We start from the raw sequence: 3,259 nt of genomic DNA, 5'->3' as shown, positions 1-3,259 counted from the left end.
GGCTGGTGCTAACCCAGCCAGGCTCCTCCCATCCCCAGTAGCACGTGGGAAGCCAGCTTCAGCTGTGTGCTGCTCCGGATGGTACAGACCTGCCTGGGTCAGCACCAGCCAGCAGAAGTGACAGCAGAGCCGTGTGCCTCTCAGGACTGACCAGCGCAGGTAGGGGGAAAGTGCAGCTGAGCCCCTGCTCCTCTGGCTGGGCTCATGCTGAGGTTCATTTCATGTTTGTGAAATGCTTGGAGAGCCCCACATAGATGCACTGCATAGAAATGCAAAATATATTTTGACTTATTTGGTTGGCACCTTGGGCTGAGATTTTCAAAGCTGAGTCAAAAGGCCAACTTCCATTAAAATGAATGGAATTTATAGGGCTCCAAATCTTTTATGATAACTTTCTAACATGCCTATCTACCCCTTTTGGCAAATCTCAGCCATAGTTTGGAAGCTCAGCCAAAGAACATAAGAGCTTCTGAACATAAGAGCATAAAAAGTGCCATGCTTGGTCAGCCCCATGGTCCATCTAGCTAAGTATCCTGTCCTGAACAGTGGCAGAGGTGGATGCTATAGAAGGAGAGTTTTGAACCGGTTATTTAGACCCATTTCATTGTCACTTCCTGCAACTTCATTGGTGTCAAAGGTCACGTGACATCACTTCCTGATGTGATACCACTTCCTGTGAGGTCCTTGAATATGGCTTGCCGGCCCACTGGGTGATAAAAGTTCATGATCCGGCCCCACATTCAAAAAGGTTGGACACCCCTGCTCTAATGAATAGTTATTTATATTATACAAAGTGGAAGAATGTCAACAAAGAAACTGGAAGGCCTCTACCCCAGGTTACTCTATATAGCATGATGCAGAGCAGTCACCCAGGAGTTGAATAATGTGTTTGAACTCACTCGTTTAACCTGGGTCTCCCACAGCCTGGCTGAGAGCCAGGACAGAGGGCTTTGAGTTAAAAGGAGAACCATCCCTTTGAATCTTTAACTTTTTAAATCTCATTTCTACCAACCCCCCCCCCCCCCATTTCTCCCACCCCCCCCCCCCCCCCCCCCGGTATTCTTTACTATTACTATTCTTTATAGTAAAAACAGTTGGGAGAATTTAGTCCAAATTTGAACAGTTTCCTATCAACCAAAACTGCATCTGTTGGTAAACAAAATATTCATGGAAAAAAACAGACCCTCCATTCAGTTTGTCTTGCATAAATGAATGAATTCCACTGAATTCAAACTAGTTAGGAATCATGTTTAGGATTGTGCTCATGTAACTAAAAGAGAAAAAGAATGTGTATATCAAAGCTGAAAGAAATGAGTACAACCAGAAAACCAATTAACAGAATGATATAAGGAGGGAAATAAAAGTAACTCAGCATATAATGGGGAAGAAAAATGCATGTAATCTACTGTACAGATTCTTTTGAGCTATTTTTTGTAAGTTTATTTAATTTATACTCCCTTGCTTTCCAATAGGCTTCTTTGCATCATTTTCTAACCTTTAACTAAAGCAACCTTTGTCTAAAATGTGCATATGGACCAACACCATATAACTAGAGACATCCACAAGGCCTATGGTGTAAAACCACCACTAAAATGATAAATCTTACCTTTTTTGTATTCTGTAATGGAGATACAGATGCACTTTGAAGATGGAGCAAGTTAAAAGAGGTGTTTCCCTATGCTGAGTCTTTTACTAGAGTCTCTCATCAGGTCTGAATCAACATTTTTCTTTCCAGGATTTTCCTAAGGGCTATTTGAACATCTTTATTTCTCAGGCTATACACAATGGGGTTCAGTAATGGAGTCACCACTGTGTAAGTCACAGAAATCAGAGTATCTTTCTCGAGGGAGTACGTGGATTTGGGCCTTAAATAGACAATGGAAGCACAGCCAAAGTGTACGACCACCACAATGAGGTGGGAGGCGCAGGTGGAGAAGGCTTTCTGCTTCCCCTCAGCAGAAGGGATCTTAAGGATTGTGTTAAAGATTAGCATATAAGAGAACAGGATCAAAATGAATGATAGAAATATAGCTAACATGCAAAAGATAAAAATGATAATTTCAACAATATAATTCCTGGTGCAAGCCAGTTTAATCACTGGGGCCATGTCACAAAAGAAGTGGTGGATCTGGTTTGCCCTACAAAAAGGCAACTTAAATATAAAAGATGTCTCTATCAAGGCAAAAAGAAAACTGGTTATTGCTGAAAAGGCCACCATCTTGGTGCAGAATGTCTGCTTCATAAGGACATGGTAATGCAAGGGTTTACATATGGCCACATAGCGATCATATCCCATCACTACCAGCAGTATGCAATTGGTGCCTCCAAAACCAAGGAAGAAACACATCTGGGTAGCACATCCCATGAAAGAAATTGTCTTATGTTCTATTAGCAAATTTGTCAGCATGTTGGGGACAATAACCAAGGTGTAGCAGGTCTCTGAAAAGGAGAGAATAGCGACAAAGAAGTACATGGGGATGTGGAGACTCTTATCAACCCTGATGATTGTCATGATGATAATATTTCCAGCCAGGGTGACTATGTACATGAGGGAAAACACAACAAATAGCACCATCTGCAGATGTGGAAAATTGGAAAATCCGATTAGGATGAATTCTGTCACAACAGTTTGATTTTCTGGTCTCATTGATGTGTGGTGTCTGATCTGAGAAAAAAAATCACAGACAAAATAACAATGTATCACCTTGGAGAATTTGTTAGACCCCGACTGCATGCGGCGCCCAACGACTAGGGAGGTGATGGTCCAATTACTCGTGGATCCTGTTACTCATTAGCCAGAGCAAGCAGGGAGCAAACACCAGCACACATTGCTTGCAACAGCTTTGTTCAGAATGGAGACAGCTTTGGGTGAGCTCTCTCGCCATAACAGACGAGAACATGTGTAATAATTTACTATTTTTTTATAAAATATGAATGTACTAAACATACCAGTAATTACATAGTAATCATTACCACAGATAAGCTGAAGAAAATAAGAGACCCGAAACAGGTGGAGTGTACAAAATGTTTAGATTAATGTAAAAAAGAAGAAAAATATTTAGGAGTACACCTCCTGTTCCTAACAAGCACAAAATTCCAGGTAAAGGCATCATCTATAGTGGGGCTTCAGGAAAGGGACCATAAGAAATTGTCAGCACAAAAGATAATGCATATTGTTTAGGCTTCTTCCCTTAGTAATCTGCAACACTCATACCTCTTATGATGGTTCTAAATTGTGCACTTTTGTCCAATTACTTCC

At 41.3% G+C, this 3,259-nt stretch overlaps 1 protein-coding gene across 1 annotated transcript; it reads right to left on the bottom strand.

The window, feature by feature from the left end:
• Positions 1-1,705: 1,705 nt before the first annotated feature.
• Positions 1,706-2,647, bottom strand: LOC106722719 (olfactory receptor 10R2-like). Its single transcript, XM_014524214.1, has one exon. The coding sequence runs from the start codon at positions 2,645-2,647 to the stop codon at positions 1,706-1,708; it is 942 nt and encodes a 313-aa protein (XP_014379700.1).
• Positions 2,648-3,259: the final 612 nt, after the last annotated feature.

Source organism: Alligator sinensis, unplaced genomic scaffold, assembly GCF_000455745.1.
Source record: "Alligator sinensis unplaced genomic scaffold, ASM45574v1 scaffold317_1, whole genome shotgun sequence".
Lineage (NCBI taxonomy): Eukaryota > Metazoa > Chordata > Crocodylia > Alligatoridae > Alligator > Alligator sinensis.
Note: the sequence above shows the minus strand (reverse complement) of the source record. Positions and strands in the feature narration are given on the sequence as shown.